General features: G+C 43.4%; 1 protein-coding gene across 3 annotated transcripts in view; it reads left to right on the top strand.

The window, feature by feature from the left end:
* The first annotated feature begins 3,695 nt into the window (after positions 1 to 3,695).
* Positions 3,696 to 27,128, top strand: part of PRMT2 (protein arginine methyltransferase 2) — a 39,373-nt gene continuing 15,940 nt past the window's right edge. For all 3 annotated transcript variants that reach the window (XM_032631238.1, XM_032631237.1, XM_032631239.1), the window contains exons 1-6: positions 3,696 to 3,829; positions 5,072 to 5,168; positions 11,357 to 11,464; positions 12,129 to 12,311; positions 16,511 to 16,672; positions 17,581 to 17,745. In XM_032631238.1, coding sequence (XP_032487129.1) covers positions 5,130 to 5,168; positions 11,357 to 11,464; positions 12,129 to 12,311; positions 16,511 to 16,672; positions 17,581 to 17,745 — 657 coding nt within the window. In that variant the 5' untranslated portion in view covers positions 3,696 to 3,829; positions 5,072 to 5,129. The remainder of the gene's footprint in view (positions 3,830 to 5,071; positions 5,169 to 11,356; positions 11,465 to 12,128; positions 12,312 to 16,510; positions 16,673 to 17,580; positions 17,746 to 27,128) is intronic.

Below are 27,128 nucleotides of genomic sequence, written 5' to 3' on the forward strand. Positions count from 1 at the left end.
TGTCCATTTCATACAAGTTATCAGATGTATTGGCACAAAGTTGGTCACAGTCTACCGTTTATCTTTTTAACGTTGGTGTCATCTGGGGTGAGGTCCCTTTTTCATTTCTAATATTGATAGCTCTTTTTTTTTCTCTTGATAAATCTTGCTAGGAATTTATCAATTCTATTAATTTTTTCAGAGAACCAACTTGTGTCTTTGTTAATTTTTCTGTTGTTTCCTCATTCAGTAATTTATGTTTATATCTTTAATATTTCCTTCTTTGACTTACCTTGCTAAACTTTGTTTGCTGAAACTTTAGTTTTAATTTTCTTTTCCTGTATTTTTTAATTTTAGCTTCTTAAGTTGGAAGTTTAGATCACGGATTTAATTTTTCTTCATTTCTAACATAAGCACTGAAAGCATCAATTTCTCTCTAAGCTCTGCTTTACCTGCATCACTCAAATTTTAATATATGTATCTTAGTCTGAGTGGGCTGTTACAACAAAAATACCATAAGCCATTTATTTCTCACAGTCGTGGAGGCTGGAAGTCCAAGATCATGGTGCCCACTTCCTGTGTCTGGTGAGGGCTTCCTGGTTCACAGACGGCCGTCTTCTTGCTGTGTCCTCATGTGTAGCAGGGGCAGGGAGCTCTCTCGGATCCCTTTTATAAGAGCATCGATCCCATTCATGAGGGCTCTACTCTCATGATCTTATCTCCTCTGAACTGCTCTGCTACTTAATACCATCACCTTGGGGTTAGGATTTCAACATATGAGTTTTGGGGTGATGCAGACATTCAGTCCATAGGAGTATATTTTCATTAACATTCAATTTGAAATTGAAAATAGTATCTCTTTGGTTTCTTTCTTTCACTCATGGGTTATTTAGATATATGCTGCTTAATTTCCAAATGTTGGGACTTTTCTAGATTTCTTACTGCATTGATTTCTAATTTTATTTCACTATGGTCAGAGAACACACTTTAAGATTTCAGTCTTTGCAACTTATTGTGACTTATTTTACGGGCCAGTCTATGGTCTCTCTTGGTTAACATTCCATATGACCTTAATAATAAGGTGTATTCTGCAGTTGTTTGGTGTATTATTGACACTTTGATTGTTAATTAAATCATGGGTGTGATAGTGTTGTTTAGATCTTCTACATCCTTACTGTGTGTGTTTGTTTTGTTTGTCCTGTTGTTCTGTTAGTTGCTAAAGGGTAGATGACATTTGATGTTACTTGGTGCTACTGTACATGACATTTTTAGATTGGAATTTCCAACTGTTGATTGTTACCATATTGGGCCTTCATCCAGAGACCTTAGAAATTCACTCATTAATTGTAATACTTTATTTGTAGATTATCTTGGATTATCTGCAAACACAATCATACCATCTGTGAACAAAGACAGTTTTACTTTTTCCTTTCAATCTTTACATTCTTTGTCTTTCTCTGTCTTTCTTGAATTGGATAAGACTGCCTGTACACTGTTGAATAGAAATGGTGATAGAGGACATTCTTGTCCTGTGCCTGAATCCAGGAGGAAAGCATCCACTGTTTTGTTATTAAATATTATCTGTGTGTCCTTTCACAAACTAAGGTATTTCTAGTTTTGTAAGAGTTTATTGGGTGTGGAATTTTATGAAATGTTTTTTTCTGCACCTATGTAGATGCTCATGTTTTTTTCCCTCTAATCTGTAATGTGGAAATAACATTGATTTTTAAATATTAAACATTCTTTCATTCCTAGAATAAACCACACTCAGTCATGATATGTAATCATTTTATATATCACCGGATTGCTTTTGCTGAATTCCAGTTAAAGAAAGACGCACAACATAAGAGTTGTGAGTTTAAGTTTTATGTAGGGTCTTGCTGAGCATTATAGCTCGGGAGACAGCCTCTCAGTGGCTCTGAGGGAACTGCTCGGAAGAGGTAGGGGAGGGGCCAGTTTATGTATGATTTTTGGCCTGGGAATACATGCAGTCAAGCATACATTTTGGTAGAAGATTGCTGTTAATCACAAAGCACAGTTATCTCAAGTTAATGATTTTAGTACTTTTCTATGTATGGGAAGATACAAGAATCCAGGTCATTGAAATTCTTCCTGAGTGATGCATCTAGGGGTCTGTGTATCCAAAGCACAGAGTGCCAAATCCTGAATTCCTCTCAGGGTGCCCTGTCGTCCAACCGCAGTGGGTTACGACTTAACCCTTGTAGAACTTCGTGGTGAGCAATGCTCTCTGTCTTAGCCATTTTAACTTTTTTTCTGTGTCTTTTAGTATTTTATAGCAGGGTTATGCTGGCCTCATAGAACCAGTTAGGAAGTGTTTCAGTTTTCTTTATTTTTTGGAAGAATTTGTGTAACAGTATTATTTTCTCCTTATATGTTTGGAAGCATTTACTAGTGAAGCCATCTGCTCCTGGAGTATTCTTTTTTTTTTTTGCGGTATGCGGGCCTCTCACTGTTGTGGCCTCTCCCGTTGCGGAGCACAGGCTCCGGACACCCAGGCCCAGCGGCCATGGCTCACGCGCCCAGCCGCTCCGCGGCACGTGGGATCTTCCTGGACCGGGGCACGAACCCGTGTCCCCTGCATCGGCAGGCAGACTCTTAACCACTGCGCCACCAGGGAAGCCCCTGGAGTATTCTTTGTAAGAAGATTTTTAATTATGAAATTAATTCCTTTCGAAAATCTAGAACTATGTAGATTTCCTAAATATTCTCGTTTAGTTTTGGTAAGTTGTTCTTCAAGGAATTTGTCTAATTTGTTAAAATTTTTGGACAAAGTTTCATAACATTAGTATATTATCTTTACAAAAATCTACAGCATCTGTACTGAATTCCTTTTTCATTTCGTATATTGGTAATTTGTGTTCCTGCTTTTTTTTATTATGGTAAGATACACATAAAACTTATCTTAACCATTTATAAGTGTACAGTTCAGTGATATTAAATAGCTCACATTGCTGTGCAACAATCGCCAGCATTCATCCCCGTTAATTCTCATCATCCTGTGAAACTGAAACCCTACACCCATTCACATCGTCTCCCTATTTTCCGCTCTCGCAGGCCCTGGCACCCGCCACCCTACTTTCTCTAGGATTTTGACCACCTTCTCCTACCTTTCCGGCTCCAGCCACCACCTGCCCCACCCCCATTAGGCCACCACGTAGCAGTGGCCAATAAATAACGTTATTGTTTTTCTTTAAAGCCCAAACTTCCTCTCCGAAGTTTATAACTAAAAAATCACCCTGCTTCCATTTGTCAACTGGAAAGAACGACACAAGGTTCACACTTCACAGTGTGGTTGGGAAGGTTAACTTAATTACTACAAGAAAAGCACAAGAAAGCGGGTCCTGCTCCGGAAATCAGCCGCTTCTGTCATTCATAGCGGGTTTCTGACCCCCAGACCAGGATGGCTCCCGCTCCCCGTCGCCTGCGCCGCCACCCCGCCCCCTCCCCGGGCTGCCCCCAGCGCCCGGGGACGCAAGCCCGAGCCCGCACGCTTGGAGCACAGCGCCCGGGCTCGCGCAACGGCCGAAGGCGGGATCCGCGAGGCGCGCCTGCGCTGGGCGCTCGGTCCAGGACCGGGTCTTCGCCGGGATGCCCCCGAGCGCACTGCGCCTGCGCAGTCCAGGGCGTTGGCTCCCCTCTCCGGACAGCGGGGCGTGTACGGCGGCGCATGCGCGCGAAGCCGGTTCCAGGGCGGGGCTTTCTACGCGGGCAGCCTGCGTACATTGCGCCTGCGCGGGCTGAGGGCGGCGGCTCGGGCTCTTGGTGGGTGCTGGCTGCCCCTCCGTGTCGGAGGTGTGGACGCCAACCTCAGCGGAGAAGCGCGGCTGAGGTAGGTTTCCCGTGGGCAGCTCGGGCGGCTGGACCGCGCGTAGGGCAGGACATGCCAGGTGAGGGGTCCTCGCCCGAAGTGTGCGTCAGCGGACGGTCCGAGGCCGCCGCCCCCTATCGAGATTTCTCCGCGCCTTCCCGCCTCTGTGCTGACCTCGAGCTTGGGGCCCCGCCCCCGCCAGGGCCACGCCCTCCTGCCGAGCACGCCTACGGCGCCACACCCATCGCCCCGCTGCCCCGCTATCTCCCCAACCACGCCCACAGTGCCCCGCCCTTCCCCTAGCCCCGCCCCAGTGCCACGCCCACATCCAGTCGGCCTTTGGCTTCCGGGCCGATCTCCCACCCTCTCAGAGAGCAGGTCACATTCCGTTCCCTCACTACCCATTCTGCTCACGCGTCACGCCCTGCCCCTCCCTTCATCCTCTCTTCCCCTGTTTCTCTCCCCACCCCGTTGGCCACCTGCCCTTCAGGATCCTTGGCCCTCTCCCCCAACCCTGCCCCGCCCCTCAACCGAGCTCCGCCCCATCCAGGCCCCGCCCCATTATCCCGCTCCGCCCACCCTGGCCCCATCCGTCAACCCGGCCCCGCCCTCCCACCGGCCCAGCCCCATTCTGGCCCCAGTGCAGTGTTTCCAGCGAAAATGCAATGCATGTGTATTAGTATTTATAATTACAAACGTCACCCAAAGAAGTATTGGGTCTTGATTGATAAAGTGAAGCCCTCATTTCAAACAAAGAATTGCTGTATAATTGAAAAAAGCACACATCCATCTCAGAGCGTAGTATGGGTTACACTGTCACCGGAAAAATAAGATTGAGAATGAGAAGAAAAGCCTCTGAGAGATGCAGACCTTGGTTCCTGTTAGTGGAAACACTTTAAAGCCCCAGATAGGAAATTCTAATTGGAGTTAAAGTAGTCAGGGCCCCAAGGAAGGAATTGACATCAATTTATTGTTTTAATTCAACCCAGTGATCTAACAGAAACTAACAGTCTTTGGCCAATGAAAAAGTTAACACCTTGCAGGCTAGTGATGAAAATATACACTGTTTGGAGTTCATAAATTTTAAATGCTTTCAATTGATTTTGTAAGAATTGTGTTTATAAATTTCATTTCTGTTCATTCTTTACATTCTTTACATTTATTTCCATTTGGTAGAGGACCTTTTTCGTGGACTTTAGAAGTTATGTGGACTTAATTATTATGCAACATAACAAGCATTTTCTCATTCTCTTTTTAAAATAGAAATGGAGGGGAAAATGAAACATTAAAGCAGCAGCTATGTGCAGATCCCAAAGGAATTATGGCAACACCAGGTGACTGCCCCAGAAGTGAGTTGCAGGTAATTTCAGTTCTGCTGTGTGAGAACTTGTATTTAAAGACCAGGACCATTACAGAGAGTGGAGCTCAGCCCAGAGTGATGGCATTTTCCTTGGACCTTAGAGGGTGGCCACTAACCAGGGGATGCTTAAATAAAGGAAATGCACAGTGTAAAGGTCACACATGACATTCTGAAATGGGCACTGTAAACACTTCCCAGGAATCTAGGGTTCCATTTTTGGCACCTGAGCTGGTGAAGAAAGCACATTTTTTTTTTCGTTGTTTAAAAACATCCCAGACATAATATGTTAGAGACAGGTTGGACATTAGAAAAGATTTATATATTCATACTGTTTATCTGCCTGGGACACACATATAATTTCATTCAAGTTAACAGTAAAAAAAAAAGTCACCTTAAATTTAAAGGAATGTCAATTATGTAAAATTAAGAACCAGAATACTCTAATAAATGATGTTTTTTAAAAAACATTTTCATGTCTGTGATGTCAATTTTAACATTTTTTTGCTCTTTACATTCTAATTATTGTTCTAAATTCATTTGGGTTTTTATATATAGAAATTTTATTTATAGTTGGATCATTTCATTAATCTGTTTCTTAAAATTATGAAAATATGATTCTTAAAATATGATTAAAATTAATCATAAAAGTTTTAATTTCATGGATCTCTTAATTTTCTTTTGAGAAATTTAAAAACTACTGGAACATTTACAGAATAACATTGCAGACATCAAGTATCAATACATATTACACAGAAGTGGAAACTTGCTAACATTTTGTTATATTTACTTCAGAATATAAGTATATATATGAATAAAAAAACATAAATAAAGTTTGTTCCCCAACCCCAGTCCCATTCTTCTTCCTCTGTCTCAAGTGCAAACACTACTATGAATTATGAATTGATATTTGTGCTTCTGCACCATCTTTTTTTTTTTTTTTTTTTTTGCGCAGTACGCGGGCCTCTCACTGTTGTGGCCTCTCCCGTTGCGGAGCACAGGCTCCGGACGCGCAGGCTCAGCGGCCATGGCTCACGGGCCCAGCCGCTCCGCGGCTTGTGGGATCTTCCCGGACCAGGGCACGAAGCCGTGTCCCCCGCATCGGCAGGCGGACTATCAACCACTGAGCCACCAGGGAAGCCCTGCACCATCTTTTATACTTTTATACCTTAAGTAGGCATCTTTGAGCAGCATATGATATTGTTTTTGTGTGCTTTTTAGAATTTACCTAAGTGGTGTCATAGTCTGTGTGTGCTCTGCAGCCTGCCTTTTCCACCTACGTTACTTTTGAGGGATTTGTCTTTAATGTATGGGTACAGCTGGTTTAGTCGTGAAGGATGGTCCCTGTAGTGTGTTCCTTATATGAAATGTATCACATTCACAGGTAGGTATGTAGGTCGGTTCAGTCTTACTGTTGTACGTTAGGTGTATACTACATTTTATCTCTTTCCCTTTTGTTGGACACTTACATTGCTTCCAGTTTTTCTCATTTCAAACAGTGCTGCAGTGAACATCCTTCAATGTGTCTCTTTGTGCACATGTGCTCCAGGGTATTTACCCAATAATGGCATTGTAGGATGGAAGGGATTGCATATTTTCAGTTTTACTAGATAATGAGCAATTGTTCTCCCAGGTGGTTTACCAAGTTCACAGGTCTGCCAGGAGCCCAAAGTGCTTGCTAACACTTGAGAACATCAGGCTTTTTAATTTTGGTCAGTCTGTGGGTTAGAAATGGTATCTTGTGATTTTAGTTTTCCTGGTTATTTATGAGTCATGGTAGTATTTCAATAATATTTGTGTTCATCCTGGTGATAACATTCTTCATCACAGAAGAGATGCCTGATAGTCACAGTTTGCATTTTATCTTTTTAGGATTTTATCAATTTTATGTTTTCAAAGAAACCTTTGTTAATTTTCTCTTTGTCCATCTGTGTTCTAGTTCATTGATTTCTGCTTTTATTTCCTTTATTCTATTCTATTTGGGTCTAATTTTCTCTTTTCATAGCATCCTGAGATGGAAGCTTGGATCACTGATTTTAAACCTTTCTTTTCATATATATTTGTGTGTGTGTGTGTGTGTATATATATATATATATATATATATATATATATATATATATATCTTTAAAGCTGTAACTTTTCCTCTATTCACTGCTTTAGCTGCACCTCACACATTTAAATGCATTGTATTTTCATTATTGTTCACTTAAAATACTTTCTAATATATCACAATGGAAATTAGAAATTTTCCGGGCTATTCAGAAGTGTGTTGCTTAATTTCCAAACGTGGGAAATTTTATATTTTTGTTATTTAATTTTGGTTTGATTATGTTTGGTCAGAAAATATAACATTTCAATCTTTGGAAATTTATTCAGGCCTGCTTCATGGTCTCATCGTAAGGGTTATTTGGTGGATGTTCCATGTGTACTTGCAGAGGCTAAGTTATCCTGCAGTTGTTGGGTGTAGAGTTCAATGTCTTCACTGTCAAATGGGTTATTAGTATTGCTCAAATCTATATCCTGTTTGATGTTTTGTCCATTTGTTCTATCAATTACTGAGAGAGATGAGTTTCAAAAATCTCCACAGTGACTGTGGATTTGTCTGTTTTTTTTGTTATTTCCTTTTGGATCTATCTCTTTTTGCTTCATATATTTTTTTTTTTTTTTGCGGTATGCGGGCCTCTCACTGTTGTGGCCTCTCCCGTTGCGGAGCACAGGCTCCGGACGCGCAGGCCCAGCGGCCATGGCTCACGGGCCCAGCCGCTCCGCGGCACGTGGGATCCTCCCAGACCGGGGCACGAACCCGTGTCCCCTGCATCGGCAGGCGGACTCTCAACCACTGCGCCACCAGGGAAGCCCCTGCTTCATATATTTTGAATCTCTGTTATTTGGTGCATATGTTTAGGTTAGTTTTTGTTTTCTAGATTAGTTGACCCTTTTATTTTTATGAAGTCTCTTTTTACCTATTAATACTTCTTGCCTTGCATCTACTTTGTCTTAGTGTTTGCATGGCACACAGACACATATATACCTATATTTTCAGCCAAACTAACTCCATATATTTAAAGTGTTCCTCTTGTAAAGAGCTTATAGTTATGTCTTTTATTTTCCTGTCGGATAATATTTGCCATTTAATCAGAGTATTCAGTCCATTAACATGTAACATAAGTCTAACATGAGCCTAACATCTTACTGTTTATTTTCTGTTTGTCACAATTCTTCCTTTCTACCTTTCTCCATTCTTGCCTTCGTTTAGATTAATAAAACATTCTCTGTAATTCCATGTTATTTCCTCTGTTGACTTTTTAGCTGTACCTTTTTGGGCTGGCCAGAAAGTTCGCTTGCGTTTTTCTGAAGACGTTATGGAAAAACCTGAACAAGCTTCTTGGCCACTCCAATATTATTCTGATGGTTACCCGAGAAATTACGATATGCATCCTTAACCTAGTCTTTTTTTTTTTGACCACTTCACAAGAATCCTCTAAATTAGTTCCATTTACCAGCCGCTATTTTTGTGCTGTTGTTGTAACATATTTTACTTCTATATATGCTATAAACCCCACAATAAATTATTATTGTTTCTCTATACTATCAAAAGTCTTTTTTATAAAGTATAAGTAATAGTGTTTCCCCACATGTTTACCTTTTCTGGAGTCTTTACACCTATTCCTCTGGCAAAAATTAAAGACGGTTACTCCATGCACTGCTGCTGAAGTGTGAAGTGCCGCATCCTTTATGGAAAGAATCTGACAAATGTTTGAGTGAAAACTATGTTTATGTTTCAGCCCTGTCACTCTATCTCATAGAGATAAAATGTCATCATGTCAGGATAAATGTGCACAGACGTTGTGGCGGTAGAAGACTGGACATCCAGAGCAAGTCCATCAGTCGAAGATGACTTAAAGCTCAGGCAGAATCCCTGCTGCGGAATGTTATGTAGCCATATGTTATGTATGTACATGTGTACGTACGTAACATATATACGTATGTTATGTAGAGTTCTGCAGGTGGGGAGTTTGCCACAAGTTATTGTGTGAGTGAAAAAGAAAAAAATTTTTAAACTGTCTGGTATCTTACAAAAAGCCATGTCAGGGCTTCCCTGGTGGCACAGTGGTTGAGAGTCCGCCTGCCGATGCAGGGGACACGGGTTCGTGCCCCGGTCTGGGAAGATCCCACGTGCCGCGGAGCGGCTGGGCCCGTGAGCCATGGCCGCTGGACCTGGGTGTCCGGAGCCTGTGCTCCGCAACGGGAGAGGCCACAACAGTGAGAGGCCCGTGTACCGCAAAAAAAAAAAATCGATGTCAAAAGAAAAAATAAGTTGCGCGCATGTGTGACACGAGCACGGGAGGTGTGGGGACCCTCCTCCCTCTCCGTGTACACCAGGCAACCATGAGGGTCGGGGGTGTGGGGGGCCGGTGACAGTGCGGGTGGAGCCGCACAGGACGAGGGTGAGCAGAAACGAATCGCGTTACTGTGATAGGAAAATGTGCAAAGGATACAAACAGGTGATTATTAAAAAAGACGACCAGTGTATAGGTAAAATCATGTTTGATCACTAATAATCAAAGGAAGGCAAATGGAGGTAACCAAGAGGTAATTTCTCGCCTTCAGACTGGCAGAGGCTGCAGTGATGAGCATCCTCTATTGGTCAGGAGCGGGGAACTCACGAGGCTGTGTCCTCGCGTGCAGGAGCTCGAGCGGCCGCCCCACGGAAGGCATCAGGTGGTGGTGTCAAAGCCGTAAAAGACCTTGACCCTCAGTGTCATATTCAGGAATTTGTCCTAAGAAAACTATCAGGGACAGACCGATTCATATTAAAGTTCACCTTGACATACTTTATACTAGTCAAAACTGAAAACCGTTTAAATGTTTATAGGCGATTTGATAAGTTACAATAATTCATGGAATAGAATACTATGAGATACTGAAAATGTGCTTAGAAGTGTATTTAATGATGGGGGAAAATGTTCAGAATTTAATAAGTGCAAAATATGTCATGAGGCAGAACTTTATGATCCCGGTAAATACCATATAAGGAGGTATTGCGTGTGCACGTGAAGAAAGCCTGAAGCGCTGTAATGGTTGCATGTTACCGTCATTGATCTCTGACCAGTGAGCAAAGCTCACACTTAGTTTTAATTTTCCTCTTTGTGCTCTTGTTCTTCCACACATTTTCTAAAATGAACATGAATGATGGTTACGTTTAGGAAAATCTGTTTAAACGTATGTCCGGGCGGGGTTGCTGCAGTGAACTGGATCGCGAGCTGGGGCCCTGCCGCCTCTGGGGTGGCCTCCAGGGAGACCCGTTTGGACACAAAAGGAGGCGGGCCGCGTGCAGCGAAGACCCGAGACCCAGGGCGCGCTCTCCGAGTCCTGAGCAGCAGTGCGCCCCGAGGGCTGCACCCTGCCCCCTGTCCGCCCTCAGCACGGCCGCCCAGCTCTGCCCTTGGGTCTGACACCCAGACAGGGCTGCTTTCTCCTGGGCCGGTCACCACCTTAAGAGCGTCGCTGCTGATGGGGTCAGTCACTAAGTGGTCACTCACGGTGCCTCCTGTTCTTTCTCTGACGTTCACTTACGGATGCGAGTCATTTTGTACTAGAGACTAAAGTCAAGGTGGAGGAAGGGTGAGATCCTTTCATTCTGCTGGTGGACACGACCCCAAGTGTTTGTAGGATGAAAACGTGGTCATGTGAATCTTGATTTGAAACCATCCTAATAACCTGGAGCCAAGAGAGACAGACAGAGACAGAGAGGCAGAGGTGGAGAGAGACAGAAACAGAGATGGAGACAGAGATGGAGAGGGACAGAGATGGAGATGGAGATGGAGACAGAGAGAGAGGCAGAGACAGAGACAGAGATGGAGAGGGACAGAGGCGGAGAAAGAGGCAGAAACAGAGGCAGAGACAGAGATACAGAGAGGCAGAGACAGACAGAGACGGAGACAGATGGAGAGGGACAGAGACAGAGACGGAGATGGAGATGGAGACAGAGAGTCAGAGACAGCAGAGACAGACAGACGGAGAGGGACAGAGACAAACAGACGGAGACAGAGAGACAGATGGAGAGGACAGAGGCGGAGAGAGAGACAGAAACAGAGGTGGAGTGAGACAGATGGAGAGACAGGCAGAGAGAAGGGAGGAGAGGAAGGGCAGCCCCACAGTCACCTCCCTTTCTCCCTTGCTTTGAACAGGAGGGAGAGGACCCCGCCGTGCAGGGCGAGGAGGGGAACCTCCAGGGTGGTGTGCACCCCGAGGAGTTCGTGGCCATCGCAGACTATTCTGCCACCGATGAGACGCAGGTAGCCATGTGGGTTATGCTTTGTGGATTCAGCATGTTCAGGGGCAGGATTAGATGTAAAATTTGCAGAAGCCATGGCAGATTTAAATAAAGAAGTATTCAGATACTTCACTGCCACAGGAGACCTGTGGGTGACCCTCCCAGCCTAACAAATTCGGGTCCCAAGCCTGATGTGAAGGATTCCCGGGTGAGGAACTGGGGGTGGAGGTACCTGCTTCAGTTTCTGCTTTGAAACCCTTACTTAGAACCTATTCTAATTAATGAAAAATTGGGTGTAAATAAAAATATCTACTTGAATGTAGCATTGTTTACTTTGTAATAGGAATTTCTTAGCATAAGCCTCCAGTAACCGAATCAGCTACCACCTAGCTGAGTTACGGTGAAGAGGCTGTTAGAAATTTTGTTCTAAGAAATTTACACTGTTTGAAAATGTTTAATCTTTTTTTTAAAAAAAATATCAATTAAGGTGTGCTTTTGTTTCGTGTAGATATTCCACAAAAATCTTAAAATCCTGGTATCATTTTCATATCTTGTCAGTTGATGCATTTACCCATTGACTCCTTTTCGAAATTGCTGTGATTTGGGCCCCAGTGATGGGGGATTTATCACGGAAATACGAACTGCAGGTTTTTCTTTAATTTTCATTTCTCTGTATGTTTTTATAGCTCAGCTTTTCGAGAGGAGAAAAAATTCTCATCCTGAGACAAACCACCGCCGACTGGTGGTGGGGTGAGCGTGCCGGCTGCTGCGGATACATCCCTGCGAACCACCTGGGGAAGCACCTGGAGGACTGGGGCCCCGAGGACTCGTGGCAGGACGAGGAGTACTTCGGCAGCTACGGGACCCTGGTACTGCCTCCCTTGCCCGCCCAGCCAGCTGGCGCTAGCTTCTCGCTAGTTTTAGGTTCTAAGTTTAAAATTAATTTCTGGGCTTCTACTCATCATTCAGAGCAGGGCCCACAGATGTTTTCTTCACCTTAGCTGCACAGCCCTGCCATCCACATGCTGAGGCAGCTGTACAGAATTTCAAGTGAGCAGGGCTGCGTTCCAATAAAACTTTATCCATAGACACTGAAATTTGACTTCCATATGATTTTCATGTGTCATATTCTTCTTTTGATTTTTAAAAACCGTTTAAAAATGTAAAAGCCATTCTTAGCTTGTAGGCCATATAAAAGCAGGTGGAGGGCTGGACTGGCCCACGGGCTGTAATGTGCAGACCACTGGTTTAGAGATATTGTTTGAGCAGTGGAGTTATGAACCTTTCTCAGTATTTAAAAAATAAAGTAATAACGTTTACATTAAAAATGAAATACAAAAAAATTATATAAATCAACAGTAATACCTATAAATAACTAGCTTATTAGTTTGTTTTTTTTCCAATGTGAATAAAGACCCAAAGTCCTGTGGTCCAGACAACCCTGTTTATATTTTAAACTAAATAAAACTAAATGCATGATGAACGTTGCAGATACAATGTTGAGTGAAAGAAGGAAGACATCAAAGAATACCTTATGTTTGATTCAGTTATATAAGTTATAAGGCAGCGTTAAAAGGCGTTGCCTATGAATGTATATATAAGTTGTGGAGCTCTAGAGATCAGGGACCTGATTCCCCTGAGAATCTGGGTGGGGGTTACTGGTACGGGGGTGTTCTATGGCAAGGCCGGGTGAGATGCTCAGGGGTACTGGCAGGGTTCTGGTGTGGGTACAAGAGTGTTTGGAATGTAACTATGTTAAGTAAACTCTAAAGTACTTTTTTGTAGGTATGTCATATTTGACAATTAAAAATGTTAAAGGAGATGAAAAACCACTGATGTGTGTACATATTTAGAGGTTTCCATCTACTAAGAAAGACATAGTGATAATCTGAAGTCTGTCTCTTCACTCTGCTCCTTGAGATTTCTTTCAGCAACAGTGCTTATGCTTCTTCCAAATCTAAGCTGCATCTGTTTTATTCTTTTAAATTTATAGAAGAGGAATAGTTTCACACACACTGTTTTTCACCTTGCTCTTCTCACGCAGCTGTACTGTTTTGAACGTCTGTTCTTTACAACAGTTGTGGAGTATTGTGTTGATTTGAAAAGGATCATATTTAGTTTTCATCACAGCAAGCAATGCTGTAATGGATGTCCTCCTACATAAATCCTGCTAAACCTCTGCTGGAATTTCCACTGGGTAAATTTGAAGGGTGTATGTATGTGTTTTTTACTTGGGTGGATCTTGCCAAGTTGACGGCCAGAAAGATACCAACAGCATAGAAGGGGTATTTCACCACCACAAGTCTTCAGAGTGAAAAAAGATTTCCAGTCTTAAAGGTGAAATATGTATCTCGGTTTTGATTTCCATTTTTTAAAGTGAGATTGATCTTCTTTCATATCTTATTGGCCTTTTGTATTTCTTATTTTTTGATAAACTTTCATATAATTTGCCCATTTTTCGTTTGATTTCTGTCAATTTATATGTTAAATAGGCAGTTTAGCTTGTATTTATATCTATCACACTGACCATTTGCTGCTGTTTTTCCCCCATGGAACTTTTTATCTTTATATGGTCTAATTTGTCCTTCTTTTCTTTGTAGCTTCTGCGTTTGTGTCCTATTTTCAAGGCCTTCACTCCGAGATTATAAATATCCATGCTTTCTTTTAGAACTTTTGTGATTGCATTTTTTTAACAATGAAATATTTAATCAGTCCGGAATTTACTTGTAAAGAATAAGGTAAAATTCCGACTTAATTTCCCCACAAATATACAGCTGTTCCAGCTTTTGGTTAATCTTCCTTTTCTGCATAATGTGAAACGCTCATTTATCATATGTCAAATTGTTAGGGTCTGTTTTGGGAATCTCTGTTCTGTGTCATTTATCTGGTTATTTCTTCTGCAGGTCCAGATGCTTTTCAATGATTGGAAGAGCTAGGCCTCTAGCAGTTCTCCTCATTTTTAGCATTTTCATGGCCTCGTCTGTTTATTTTTTTGAAACTGTTGCCAGCAAATTTTGGCTCCCTGTGCACCGATGCCGAATAGAAATAAAGAGACAGAGATTTGGAGGATAAGAAATATTTTCTTTGCCAGGCAAAGGGAAGACCCAGCAGGCTAGCGCCTGAAGAACTGTGCCCCCCTGCTCTGGGGAATTACAGGGGGTCTGGTAGGTAGAACTCACAGTCCAGGAGAAGTGATAGGATCAAAGTGGTGTAGGTCTTGCATTCTTCTTCTTCTTGCAGTATTTTAAAACAGTCACTGCTGGCGTCAGGCAGCCTGGTAATTGGGTCCATTCATCTCTGGGTTATCGGCCTGCGACCTTCTTTCTGAAATGTAAACAGCTACGAGGAGTGATTTGCTACAAGTGAATGCATCGAGTAAATGCCAGGTGCAGGGTACGGATTCATGTGGAATCAGAGTAATTAACTTTGTTTAGCTTTGTGAAGGACAAGTCTAGCTACCAGTGTTTGTTAGTAGTAACAGCTAAAGAATAACCAAGATGGCTTAACTCTTTCAGGCCTGTTTATGCTGTTTCCCCAGCCTGTTCATTGTTGCTTGTTGTTCTTGTTTATCAGAAAAGTCTCATTTCTATTTTTGCTGCAACGAAACTAGTTTTATTATCGTTTTGTTGTGCTCCTAACTCCACGCCATCCAGTTGTCTGGCATTCTAATGTGTTACATGGAAAACGTGCATTAATTTACGGAGAAGTGACATCTCTGTGATGACTTTTCTCATTTCTTAAGCCTTGTGTGATGTGTCGGAGTTTTAAGGTTTTGATCATACAGGGTTGTGTACCTTTCTAGGTAAATCTGTTCCTAGATATTTTTGTGTATTATTGTAAATGGCTGGGTGAAGTGTTCTATCAGTTGGATTAAGTTGGCTGAAAGTGTTGTTCACGTCTCTGTCTTTTTTGATTTTCTGCTTCTGTCAGTTGCTGAGAGAAGGGTGTCGAAGGCTCTGACTATAACTGGGAATTTGTCTGTTTCTTGTTGCAGTTTTACTGGTTTTTGCTGTGTGTACTTCGAAGCTCTGTTATTAGGTACAAGAATATTTAGAATTATTATGTCCTCTTGCTGAAGTGATCCCTGTCGTGTGATGACCTGATGCTCTTCGCTCTGAAGTGTATCGTGTCTGAGGCGAATGCAGCCATGCCGGCCTCCTCCCCTGGGGCCTCCGCATCCTGCTTCTGACTCCGCGTCAGGTGGCCCCGCAAGGCAGGACAGCTGGGTGTCAACTCCGTCCACCCCGGTGGCCTCCCTTTGTCCGTCTCCGAGGAGCCATGGGGCCCGCGAGGCCCGTGCAGGCCTCCTGTTAGTGCTGACCTGGTCTGGGGGACCGGGCCGCCTGTCCCCCTGTGCGTGGTGCCGCTTGAGCTGGGTCTCCATGGTGTGGGGCGTGGGGACGGGTGCTGGGGGTGCCGCCTCGCTGGCAGCCGGGGCTCCAGCAGCCTCTGTGGCCCCAGACTGTCTGGAGGAGCCTTGCTGTGCCTCCCTGGGGACCGGCCGATTCCCGTGGAGTGTGTCCTCAGGTTGGAAGTCCCGCCCGCAGTGCAGCTGGGGACTTGCGCTCAGGCCCGAGCGCCGGCGGGGTCGCTCCTCCCTCCAGCGCTGAGGCTCCTGCTGTCCCCAGGCAGCGAGGGGGGGTCACGTGAAGGGCCTTGGAGGGCCCCGCTCGGAGAGGACGCGGCGGGGGCGTGCGCCTCCCGCAGCCTCCCCCAGTCTTGGCCGTCCGCTCTGGGCGGATCGTGGCCACGTTGCGTCTGGACGGCAACGTGGCCGTTCCTCCGCCGCCGTCTCCGTGGTCCACACCTGCCCCTCCGCTCGCCTGGCTGTTGGGGCGGTGCAGCGCGCTGAGCGGGGAGGGTTCCGGAAGCTTCCCTGTCATTCCTTCACTGTCTACTCTGACTTGTGTCTGCTGCATATTTTGGACTTTTATTTTTTAAACGCTGTCACTCGTAGTTTAGGTGTGGGGTGGTGGGGCCGAGCGGGTAGGTCAGGCTCTAACCCTCAGCCTTAAGCCAGAGCTCCAGCTGCAGGCAGTGACCCTCCCTTCATGTGTATTTCCTCTAGAAACTTCACTTGGAGATGTTGGCAGACCAGCCACGAACGACTAAGTACCACAACGTTATCCTGCAGAATAAAGAATCCCTGAAAGATAAAGTGATTCTGGATGTCGGCTGTGGAACTGGGATCATCAGCCTCTTCTGTGCACATTATGCTCAGCCGAGAGCAGTGAGTAGGAGGCAGCAGCTCTTTCACAACTTCGAAGCCGGGTCTTGGTGAAGCGCCCGCCTCGTAGGTGAAACCGGCGGCGCGTTCTTGTAGGCTGAGGCCGCCAGAGGCCGCGACGTGGGTTTAATGAGTCGCAGACAGCACGGTGAATAGGACAGAATAGAAAATATCCCAGTGAGTTGCAGCTGGTGGGCTGTGTTTGTGAAACTTATTTCAGTCACGCAAGGAGACACGTGCGTCCACGTGTCTGGGCTGGGCTGCTTGTGTAGACCACCGTCCCGTGTCCTCCCCCGCCGAAAGTGACCCTTGGCAGGGACAGGGTGGACCACTCTCTGGGACTCCTCCTGGGCTCCTGTCCTCCTCCTGTTAAAGTCTGTCCAGGCCAAGGAGAGGTGCCGCCTCTCGACGGCCCCAGCACAGGTGGATGAGGTTCCTAGCTCACAGGTGCAACTGCAGGGCAGTGACCGTCTGAGTCCAGACCCTGCCAGGACCAGGAGGTAGCATGCAGGGCCTCCTGAGAATCTGGATTTGTAATTAGCCGCTGCTACCCTAAAAGTCTGACTGTTCACTTGAGTGCCAAGAATCTCCTGTGTCGGTTACCGAGTGTGTCGCTGCGTGTGTTGGAACCTGGGGCTCTGGGGTGGGCGGCCCACGTGGGTGCAGAGGCTTCTGTCCACCTGCAGCCCTGTGTCTGCGTTTAGGCAGAAAGTGGAGTTACGAGTCGAGGCAGGTCCTCCCAGGGCTCCGTCAGGTGGAGGTGGCACAGCATGGCCGTCCGCCGTCCAGCACGCTGCCTGCCTTCTGTTGCTGGCTCTGACTCAGCCGAGGAGACTCAGGCTTGGGGGAATGGACGGCGGGCTGCGGTCTGGGGCTGGGGCGCGCACGGATGGTGCTTCTGTCACGTGCAGGTGTACGCGGTGGAGGCCAGTGAGATGGCCCAGCACACAGGGCAGCTGGTCATGCAGAACGGCTTCGCTGACATCATCACCGTGTTCCAGCAGAAGGTGGAGGACGTGCTGCTGCCGGAGAAGGTGGACGTGCTGGTGTCCGAGTGGATGGGGACCTGCCTGCTGGTAAGGGGCAGCGGGCACTGCTGGGGCGGCTGCTCTGGGCTCTGGAATCTTCATAAATCATGATTCATTTTGACCTTTTTCCTAAGGTGATGTGTAGTTGATTTCTTGAGTGAACATTGGCTCAATGTCTTGAATATTTAACTGATTAAAAAAATGCCTTTATGAGAAATCTAAATCAAAGTTAATGTGACTTTCTCGTGAGTGATTTACATAAACTCTGTTCTCTTTGGGAACCTGCGAATAGCCAGTGCTTGATGTGTGGCTTTTTAATGCCAGCAGAATCTTTTTCTGCAGCGCCTGATTTGCATCCGTGACCAGCTCGAGGCCCAGGCTCTCCCACATTCTCTCCCCAGTCTCACGTGGGTCGGGGTGGAGTGTTTTCTGGTTCTGCCCACCCACCCTGCTTACGAACTCTCTGTGCTCCGAGGGTAAGTGAGAGGTGGGTGGAAGCCGGGCCTGCGGGTCTCCTCAGACCCTCAGCCCACCCCTCTTTCTGGCTCAGCAGTCTGAAGTTTAGTCTCTGTCAAAACCCAGAAAAATGACATCTGGGGGAAGGGGAGGAGAGCACCACCAGGGTTTCCAGCAAGAAATCCATTCAAATAGTAAGTGAGTAACTTGTATGAATGACAAGAATGCCGGCCCTAACTTCTTACAGATCGCAAAGATGAGGAAAATGATAGTAAATGACATTGGGCCTTTAGCCTCGTTGAAATTGTGTTGTCTGGAGATAGAGTGTAAGTAGACTCAACATCCACTATAGAATTTTGTTAATAACAGCTGTGGATTCCCAAGATGATGCACGGGAAAAAGGGACTTGCTACACCTTTAATCCATGAAGTGGGCATTAGCCTTTGCCCCCAGAACGCTAGCGTTCTTTCGGTAAATGTTATTGAGCACCTTGGGGTGGTGGGGACACAGAGAGCCCGGCTGCGGTGATGTGTCCTTTGGCGCGGTGCGGGTCGGGGAAGCCTGGCTGCCTAGGGTCCCGCTCTGCCCCTGGGAGGGGTTATGTGGAGACAGAGAGGAGGGGTGGGGGGCGGGGAGGGGGAAGAGGGAGGAGGGGAGGGGTGAGGGGGTCGGAGAGGGGGCGGGGCGCAGAAACCTGGGTTTCGGTGTCCTTGCCCCTATATGCCTGAAGCCCAGTGGTGTGGGCTGGGGTAGGGACTGCGTGTGTCCAGCGGGGGAGGCTGGACTCGGGCTCTGTGCCTCCCCTGATGTGCGTGTGTCAGGTAGCCAGCCAGCGGCGTCCAGGACTTGGAAGGAGTGGGGTAGGGGTCATGATGCGGAGGCCCCAGGACTGCAGGGCACAGTGAGGCCTGCGGAGCAGAGGGGGGACGGTGCAGGGACCCCTGGGGCGTGCGGGGGAGGGGCCTTGCACGCACAGCAGAGGCCACTGGGGGCGGCTGAGGAAAGGGCTGGAGCGGGGCGGAGGGGTGGGCCAGCGGGGTTGGGGAGGCCTGTTCACCGGCAGGTGCCGGGTCCGCGGAGGGGGCGTGGCTGGGCCGGTAGGGGGCGTGGTCTCGGGGGGCAGCCGGGGCGGAGCACGTGCAACGAAGGGGTGGAGAAAGCCTGCGGCAGTCTGGTCCCCGCCTGTCCATTGCAGAAGGTATGGTCAGAGGGGCAGTGAGGACTGTGGCGACGGGACAGTGAGGACAGCCTGGGGTACCGAGTGGCTCAGGGCGAAGTGCCTGACCACGTGGAACTGGAGGGCCTGGTGGTTTTGTGCAGACCGGGAGGGGCCGTGTGGCGGTGGTGGCCGTTGTGGGCCAAGTGGCAGACGTGGAGACGGGGCTGTGAGTCCGGCAGTATCACAAATCCATCAGCTGGACCATACCGTGTCCCGCACAGAACCCTCCGTCCCCTGTGGCTGCCCCTCTTCTGTGCTTTTTTGCCTCCCTGGCATCTCCCCTCCTGTCCACTGCCTGTTCTCAGACCTCAGGTCCCCAGTCTCCCTCCCATCTTCCTACTCTGCTGCTGACATGTAGAAAGTTGGGGAAAACCCCCAAATATACGTGTATTTAGTTTATAATAATAAGAGGTTTCTAATCAGTGAGGTACAGCTATATAATCATTCAAAGATGGGTCTGAAGCAATTGATTATTTTGGAGAAAATGATTAGATTCCTCCTCATACCATATGCTGAAATAAATTCCAGATGGGTTATAGAGTTAAGCTTTTTTTTTAAGGAAAGAAACATGAAACAATCACTAAAAATATATCTGATGTTGGAATGGGAAGATCTTTCTAAGAACAAAGCACATAGAGAAACTATAAAATATTTGATTAATTTTATGAGACCAGCATTACACTAATACCAAAACCAAAGTTAGTACAAAAAATGAAAACTACAGACCAGTAGCACTCAGGAACATTGATGTAAAAATCCTTGAAAATCATAGCAAATTGAATTGAGCAATACATAAGATGAATACCACACTGCAACAGAGGAGAGATTATCTTCAGAATTCAAGGCTGGTTCAGTATATTAAAGTCATTCAATGTAATTGACTATTAATAATCTAAAGAAGAAAAATCACATGACTACCAATTAATGCACAAAAATTTGACAAAATTCAAAATACTTGAACAATTTCTGTTATGATTTCTTTTTTGACCCCTTGTTATTTAGAAGTGTGTTTAATTTCCAAGTATTTTGAATTTTACAGTTATCTTTCTGTTACTGATTTCTAGGTTACTTCCACTGTGGTCTGAGAGAAGACACTGTATGATTTCTATTCTTTTAAATTTGTTAAGGTTTGTTCTTGTCCCGGAATGTGGTCTCCCTTGGCGAATGTTCCGTGTGAGCTTGAAAAGAATGTGTATCCTGCTGTTGTTAGATGAAATAGTCTATAAATGTCAATTATATCCTGATGATTGATGGTGGTGGTCAGTTCAACTATGTCCTTACTGGTTCTCTGCCTGCTGGCTCTGTCCCTTTCTGGGAAAGGGTTGTCAAAGTCTCCAACTATGACAGTGGATTGATCTGTTGGTCTTTGCAGTTCTATCACTTTTCTGCTCATGCAGTTTGATGCTCTGTTGTTAGGTGCGTACACATTAAAGATTGCTATGTCTTCTTGGAGAGCTGTCCCTTTATCGTTGTGTAATGCCCCTCACTATCCCTGATCACTTTCCTTACTTTGAAGTCTGCTCTGTCTGAAATTAACATAGCTACTTCTGCTTTCTTTTGATTAGTGTTTACATGGTAAATCTTTCTCCATCCATTTACTTTTTTGTTTGTTTCTTTTGAGCTGCGCCGCACAGTATGTGGGATTTTAGTTCCCTAACCAGGGATGGAACCTGTGCCCCCTGCAGTGGAAGTGCAGAGTCCTAACCACTGGACCACGTCCCCCATCCATTTACTTTTAATCTATAACTGTATATTTAAAGTGGGTTCTTATAGACCATGTATAATTGTTTCTTGTTGTTTGATCCACTGTGACAGTCTCTCTTTTAATTGGTGTATTTAGACTATTGGTATTCAAAGTGATTATTGATATAGTTGGATTGATATCTACAGTATTTATTACCATTTTCTATTTGTTGCCCTTGTTCTTTGTTGTTTTCTTCTTCTCTTTTTCTGCTTTTTTGTTTCTGTTTGTGTGTGTGTGTGTGTGTGTGTGTGTTTGTGTGTGTGTTTTAAGCAGCTAAAGGTAGGGAGTTTAATCAGCATGAATTAAGGGTGAATTAATTCAGTGCTTACACATATGTTGGTTTAGAGCCTGACATGAACATGCTTTGATAAAAGTAAACTTAAGATACATATTTTCACAGGGTATATGTCCAGTAGTGGGATGGCTGGGTTGTATGGTAGTTCTATGTTTAGTTTTTTAAGGAACCTCCATACTGTTCTCCATAGTGGCTGTATCAATTTACATTCCCACTAACAGTGCAAGAGGGTTCCCTGTTCACTGCAGCACTATTTACAATAGCCAGGACATGGAAGTGACCTACATGTCCATCGACAGATGAATGGATAAAGAAGATGTGGTACATATATAGAATAGAATATTATTCAGCCATAGAAAGGAACCAAATTGGGTCATTTATAGATACGTGGATGGACCTAGAGACTGTCATACAGAGTGAAGTAAGTCAGAAAGAGAAAAATAAACATCATATATTAATGCATATATGTGGAATCTAGAAAAATGGTACAGATGAACTTTTTTGCAAAGCAGAAATAGAGACACAGACATAGAGAACAAACATATGGAGACCAAGGGGGGACGTGGGGGGTGGGATGAATTGGGAGATTGGGACTGACATATATATACTACTATGTATAAAATAGATAACTAATGAGAACCCGCTGTATAGCACAGGGAACTCTGCTCGGTGCTCTGTGGTGAGCTAAATGGGAAAGAAATCCCAAAAGGAGAGGATATGTGTGTACATATGGCTGGTTTGCTTTGCAGAAACCGTCACAACGTGGTGAAGCAACTATACCCCAATTAAAAAATATATATGTTTTCATAAATTGATGGGATATTCACTTAATAGCCCATTTCCAAGTTTTAAAAATTCTCAGTTTTTAAATTCCTCTCTCCTGAAGCTCACTTCTTTTATCTATTTTCACTTTTATTAAGGTATAACTGACAAAATTGTAAGGTATTTAAGTGTACAGAATGATGATTTGATATCTGTATACATTGTCAATGAATTGCCCCCATTGAGCTAATTAATACATCTGTCACCTCTCATATTTACCTTTATTTTTAAAGTGAGAATACTTAAGTTCTACTCTCTTAGCAAATTTCAGTTACATAGCACAGTGTTATCAACTGTGGCCACTATGGTATACAGCAGATCCTCAGACCTTGTTCACCTCGTTACTGAAAGCTTGTGCCCGATTACCAGACTCTCCCTATTTCCTTCACCCCCACAGCCCCTGGCAACCACTTTCCTACTGTTTCTCTGAGTTCAGATTAGTTTTAGATTCCACATATGAGTGATACCATGAAGTATTTGTCCAGCTTCTTTCACTTAGCAGAATGCCTTCTAGGTTCATCCATGTTGTTGCAAATGGCAAGATTTCTTTCTTTTTCATGGCTGAATAATACTCCATTGTGTGTGTGAATATATAAAATCACATTTTCCTCATCTATTCCTCTGTCAATGGATAGGTTCTTTCCATATCTTGGTTATTGTGATAATGCTGCAGTGAACATGGGAGTATAGGTATCTCTTTGAGACAATGGTTTCATTTCCTTTAGATATAAACCCAGATGTGGAATTGCTGGATCATATGGTAGTTCTATCTTTAATTTTTTGAGGAGCTCCACTGTGTCTGTCCCACTAACTGTGTACAGAGTTTCCCTTTTCTCCACATCCTCGCCAGCTTTTGTTACTGCTTATCTTTTTGATAATACATATCCTAACAGGTGTGAGGTGATATCTCATTGTGGTTTTGATTAGCATTTCCCTGATGATTAGTGATATTGAGCACTTTTTCATGTACTTATTGGCCAGTTATATGTCTTCTTTGGAAAAATATCTATTCAGGGTCTTTGCCCAGTTTAAATTGGGTTGTTTTTGTTATTATTTTTGCTATTGAGTTGTATGAGTTCTTTATATATTTTGCATATTAATCCCTTATTAGATAGGTGGTTTACAGACATTTTATCCAATTCTATAGTATATCTTTTCACTTTGTTGATGGTTTCCTTTGCTGTGTGGAAGCTTTTTAGTTCAATGTAGTCCTTCTTACTTATTTTTGCTTTTGTTGCCTTTGCTTTTGGTGTCTAATCCGTAAAATTATTGGCAAGACCAGTGTCTCAGGGAGCTTTCATTCTTATGCAAGTGGCTATCGAGTTTTCCCAGCACTGTTTTGAAGAGATTATCTTTTCCCCATTGTGTGTTCTTGGCTTATTTGTTGAAAATTAGTTGACCTCATATGTATGGGTTAATTTCTAGGCTCTCCATTCTGTTCCATTGATCTATGTGTCTGTTTTTATGCCAATTCCATACAGTTTTGATTACTCTAGTTTGAAATCAGGAAGTGTGATGCCTCTAGCTTTGTTCTTCATTATCAAGATTGCTGTGGTTATTTGGGGTCTTTTGTGGTTCCATACAAATTTTAGGATTGTTTTTTCTATTTCTGTGAAAAATGCCATTGAAATTTTGATAGTGATTGCATTGTATCTGTAGCTTTCTTCAGGTAGTATGAACATTTAAACAATACTGATTCTTCCTATCCGTGAACACGGGATATCTTTCCATTTGTTTGTGTCTCCTTCAATTTCTTTCATTAGTATCTTTTAGTTTTCAATGTACAGATCTTTCACCTCCTTGGTTAAATTTATTCCTAGGTTTTTTTTTTTTTGATATAATTATAAATGGGATTGTTTTCTTAATTTCTCTTTCTGATAGTTCATTGTTGGTGTATAGAAATGCAACTGATTTTTGTTGATTTTGTATCCTGCAACTTTACTAATTTTGTTTATTAGTTCTAACAGTTTTTTGGTGGAGTCTTTAGGGTTTTCTATATATAGTGTCATGTCATCTTCAAATGGAGACATTTTTGCTTCTTCCTGTGCAATTTGGATGCCTTTTCTTTCTTTTTCTTTCCAAATAGCTGTGCTGGGACTTTTAGGACTGTGTTGAATAAAAGTGGTAAGAGGGGCATCCTTTTCTTGTTCCTGATCTTAGAGGAAAAGCTTTTAGCTTTTCACCATTGAGTATGATATTAGATGTGGGCTTGTCATATATGGCCTTTATTATGTTGTGGTATGTCCCACCTATACCCAGTTTTTTGAGAGGTTTTATAATGGTAGGTAGTTGAATTTTATCAAATGCTTTTTCTGCATATATTGAGATGATCATATGATTTTTATCCTTCATTTTGTTAATGTGGCATATTACATTTATGGATTTGCTAAGTTGAATCATCCCTGCATCCCAGGAATAAATCCCACTTGATTATGGTGTGTGATCCTTTTAATGTATTGTTTTTAATTTTTAATTTTATATTAGAGTATAGTTAATTCACAATGTTGTGTTAGTTTCAGGTGTACAGCAAAGTGACTTAGTTATACATACTCATATATCTATTCTTTTTCAAATTCTTTCCCATGTAGGTTATTACAGAGTATTGAGTAGAGTTCCCTGTGCTGTACAGTAGGTTCTTGTTGATTGTCTGTTTTACATTTAGTAGCGAGCATATGCCAATCCCAACCTCCCAATTCATACCCTCCCCCGACCTTTCCCCCTAATGTATTGTTGAATTGATTTGCTAATATTGTATTGAGGATTTTCCAACTATGTTCATTAGGGATATTGGCCTGTGATTTTCTTTTCTTGTAGTGTTCTTGTCTGGCTTAGGTATCAGGGTAATGCTGGCCTCTTGTAGAATGAGAAATGAGTTTGGAAGAGTTCCCTCCTCTTGTTTTTGGAAGAATTTGAGAAGGTTAGGTATGAATTCTTTAAATTTTTGGTGGAATTTGTCAGTGAAGCAGTTTGGTCCTGGACTTTTGTTTGTTGGGAGGTTTTTGATTACTGATTCAATCTCCTAATAGTAATTGGTCTGTTCAGATTTCTTGTATCTTCATGATTTATTCTTGGTAGGCTCTGTGTTTCTAGGAATTTATCAATTTCTTCTAGGTTATCCAATTTGTTGGCATATAATTATTCATACTGTCTCTTATGATCCGTTGTGTGATATCAGTTATAATAGCTCCTCTTTCATTTAAAATTTTATGTATTTCAGTCCTCTTCTTGGTAAGTCTAGCTAAAGATTTGTCTATTTTGTTTATCTTTTAAAAAAGGAAACTCGTTGATCTTTTCTGTTGTCTTGTTAGTATCTATCTCATTTATTTCCTTCCTTCTACTAAGTTTGGGCTAATTTGTTCTTCTTTTTCTAGTTCCTTGAGGTGCAAAGTTAGATTTGCTTATTTGAGATATTCGTTTTTTCTTAATGTAGGCAGTATTACCGTAAACTTCCCTCTTAGAACTGCTTTTGCTGCATCCCATAAGTTTTGGTGTGTTGTATTTCCATTTTTGTGTGTCTCAAGATAGTTTTTGATTTCCCTTTTGAATTCTTCTTTGACCCACTGGTTGTTTGGGAGCATGTTGTTTAATCTCCACATATTTGTGAATTTTCCAGTTTTCTTCTTGTGATTGATTTCTAGTTTCATACCATTGCTATGAGAAAAGATGTTTGATATGATTTCAGTCTTCTTAAATTTATTAAGACTTGTTTTGTGGTTTAACATATGACCTATCCTGGAGAATGTTCCTTGAGTTCTTGAGAAAATGTATATACTCTGCTGCTGTTGCCTGAAATGTTGTACAGGTCTGTTAATCCATCTGGTCTAATGTGTAGTTTAAGTCAAGTGTCGCCTTATGATTTTCTGCCTGGATGACTTATCCATTGTTGAAAATTGGCTATTAAAGTCCCCTACAGTTATTGGATTGCTGTCCATTTCTCTCTTCAGCTCTCTTAATATTTTCGATAATATTTAGGTGCTCTGTCTTTTGAGGTTTTAATTGAGCATGTTATATGACTCCATTTTCTCAGCATAGCAGTTATACTTGCTCTTTTTTGCTTTTTTTTTTTTTTTTTTTTTTTTTTATGCGTTACGCGGGCCTCTCACTGTTGTGGCCTCTCCCGTTGCGGAGGACAGGCTCCGGACGCGCAGGCTCAGCGGCCATGGCTCACGGGCCCAGCCGCTCCGCGGCATGTGGGATCTTCCCAGACCGGGGCACGAACCCGTGTCCCCTGCATCGGCAGGCGGACTCTCAACCACTGCGCCACCAGGGAAGCCCTCTTTTTTGCTTTTTTAATTGGTTTCCGTACAGTTTTCAATGTGTATTTACAGCTGTTCCGAGTCTGTTTTCATCTAACACTCTTAGGCTTCATGGTTAGTGTGAGCACTTTAGGATAACAGGGTAATCCTGATTTCTCCCTCCTGTCCCTTGTATCATCATTTTCATTCATTTTATTGTATATAAGTATAGATATACATACGCACATAAGCATACATGGTTAAATACTGTGTTGCTATTATTTTGGACAAGATGTTAAATTGATTAAGAATAGGAAAAATAAAAGTTTTAGTTTTATCTTCATTTATTTCTGTTTCAGTGATTTTCTTTCTTTATGCAGATCCGTATTTCTGATCTACAGGCAGACCTCAGAGATATTGCAGGTTCAGTTCCAGACCACCGCAATAAAGCAAGTTGCACGAATTTTTTGGTTTCCCAGTGCATATAAAAGTTTTGTTTACACTATGCTGTAGTCTGTTAGGTGTGCAGTAGCATTATGTCTAAAACAACAATGTACATACCTTAATTAAAATATACTTTATTGCTAAAAAATGCTGACCATCATCTGAGCCTTCAGTGAGTTCTAATCTTTTTGCAATAGTAACATCAAAGATGTTAAT

This window comes from Phocoena sinus, chromosome 4 (genome assembly GCF_008692025.1).
Source record: "Phocoena sinus isolate mPhoSin1 chromosome 4, mPhoSin1.pri, whole genome shotgun sequence".
NCBI lineage: Eukaryota > Metazoa > Chordata > Mammalia > Artiodactyla > Phocoenidae > Phocoena > Phocoena sinus.